This window comes from Phalaenopsis equestris, unplaced genomic scaffold (genome assembly GCF_001263595.1).
Source record: "Phalaenopsis equestris unplaced genomic scaffold, ASM126359v1 Scaffold000167, whole genome shotgun sequence".
NCBI classification, from domain to species: domain Eukaryota; kingdom Viridiplantae; phylum Streptophyta; class Magnoliopsida; order Asparagales; family Orchidaceae; genus Phalaenopsis; species Phalaenopsis equestris.
This window is the reverse complement of record NW_018164609.1, coordinates 1,003,167-1,005,509: the sequence shown is the minus strand read 5'-3', so window position 1 is coordinate 1,005,509 and position 2,343 is coordinate 1,003,167. Positions and strand designations below refer to the sequence as shown.

At 35.5% G+C, this 2,343-nt stretch overlaps 1 protein-coding gene across 1 annotated transcript in view; it reads right to left on the bottom strand.

The window, feature by feature from the left end:
* LOC110022069 (protein LAZ1-like) overlaps window positions 1-505 on the bottom strand; it is a 24,915-nt gene extending 24,410 nt beyond the window's left edge. The window contains exon 1 of the mRNA XM_020720847.1: window positions 412-505. Within this exon, the coding sequence (XP_020576506.1) occupies window positions 412-505 (94 nt within the window). The remainder of the gene's footprint in view (window positions 1-411) is intronic.
* Window positions 506-2,343: the final 1,838 nt, after the last annotated feature.

Genomic DNA, 2,343 nt, shown 5'->3' with positions numbered 1-2,343 from the left:
TATATATATATATATATATTAAGGCGGTCATATTTTTGACAGGATATGAACGATTAAGTGTTATAAATATGAAAAATAAAACATGAGTATTACATTTGTTAATACATAAAAAATGGATGTTAGTATTCTAAGTTATTTTGTTCCTAGATTAAATAAATATATTTTAAATTAAACGAGTTTATAATTCTATATGGCCTTGACTCGATAATTATGATCGAAGGAAGAAATGTTTATTGTAGTTAATTATTTCTTGCACTTAAAGCTAAGTTATTGCATTTCGATTGTATGTGTACGTAGAAATCTGTTTTTTGGGGCCGAAGTACATACTCAATAGACTTTATGGCTCCAAGGGACCTAACCTGGTGTACTGCCTTGCAGCATTGGTCTGTTTGTTCGACCTGACGAACTAACCAATCCAGCTCGCCTCATTTGCAAATACAAATGCCAATACTAACATTAAGAATGGACTCATGGCACATCCCGATTTATGAGTTGTCTGCCGCATAGTAGATGGATGTCATAGTAATATCATATTTTCTTGTTTGCGTTTAAAAGGATGGAGAAGAGATTGTAAAAGGATAAACTCTCCTCTTCTTTTTTTAGTGGATCTCACTTTGTAATTCTCACGAGACCTCTCTTGCCCCCTCCTCTCATTAGATCACCTTATCGACCATGTCAAAGAAGGATAGAAAAACGAAACAAATAATTTAGACATTGAGAATACATCCATTATCTTCATTCGCCTTCCTTACACAAGTTTTCTCGGGTTATATGAACCCACGAACAATACGCGATACGAGAGCCAACTTTCTAAAAGAATTCAATGGTATAAGTATTTAATTGAGTGCAACCAAATAATGTACTTTTAATTTGTGTTGTATTAATGTCAACTTAATATAGAAAATTATAACAATATAACTCTAAAGAAAAATTACAATTTAATATTAATACGCCACAAACAAATTTTTCAACATCCGACACGAATCTCGAGGTAATATTTTGAGCAAGAAATATTCAAATATTGATAAAAAGTCATCCAGAGCTCTGATTTCAGTAAACTTATTTGGCAACCGGACGGGCTCGTTGAGAAGGCCCCAACGATATAAAAGCTAGTCCAATCTGAATCAGATCAAGCCCGGATCAAATTATTAAACCACACTTGAAGGATTTCTGAAAGCATTTGAAAGGTCAAACGGATGTCGAATCTAGCGAGTTCATAGTCAGATTGAGCGTCTCGACAAGAAGAATCCAATGAGCACAATATTACTCAATTCTGACATCATTAAGGCACTCAAATGTCCATCAAACATCATATGATCGAGAGAAGCTCTCCAAACCATCTGATCAAAATGGTTCATACTCTTGCATTAATTGCACCAAAAAAACTATAAATATAACATCACCCCTCACATGGAGGAGGAGACTTGAGAGAGAACTTAGAGGCTTTCAGAAAGAGCTCAAGTTCAACATAATGTCTACCATCACCGACCTCTGTCGACCCCTGTCGATAACCGTCGGCTACTGTCAATCATCGCTGACCTCTGTCGACTACCACCGACCGTCAGCGACCATCGTCGGGCACCAACAACCAATCACCGTCGACCACCGCTAACCTCCGTCAACCGTCATTGACTGTCGTCGTCCACCGCTGATTTTCATCGAACATCATCGATTGACGTTGACTATCGTCGATCACCGCCGACCTCCATCAACCGCCGCAGACTAAACGCTATCAGTCGACGTTATAACTTGGAAAGCTAGTAACTTTTTTCCCGTCTGTGGGACAAAGAGTCTCTGTAAATATCAATCATTAGTGTATTTTCACAATTAGGTCAGACTCCGTGATTTTTTTCTTTTCCTGGTTTTCCACGTAAAAATTTATGGAGTCATCACTACTAGTTTCTCTTTCATCCGTGTGTATATTGAATTCTCGTACAACGCTATAACAATAATTAGTTACTCTACCGCCGCAGATTTTCCAGCACACATCAAATATGATTTTTTTAAAAAAATAGAGTTTTAAATTAATAAAATCAACTCTAAAATTTAGCTCATCTTATAATTGATACGAAGATTCACATACATACAACTCAATTCCTAAGTAATAACACATCTAACACCTAAACTTTAATTTTTACATATATATCATCTTACATATGCATGAAAAAATGTACAACACTTCAACAGCTAAAATAGTAGTATTTTATTTTATCTTTTTGTTAATGCAAAGTTTAGATGTTGGATATGTAAATACATTATGAATTGGGTGATATGCATGCAAATGTCCATTGATACATTAGGGCCAAACATGCATAATGCACCTATTAATATCCATGGTGAAAT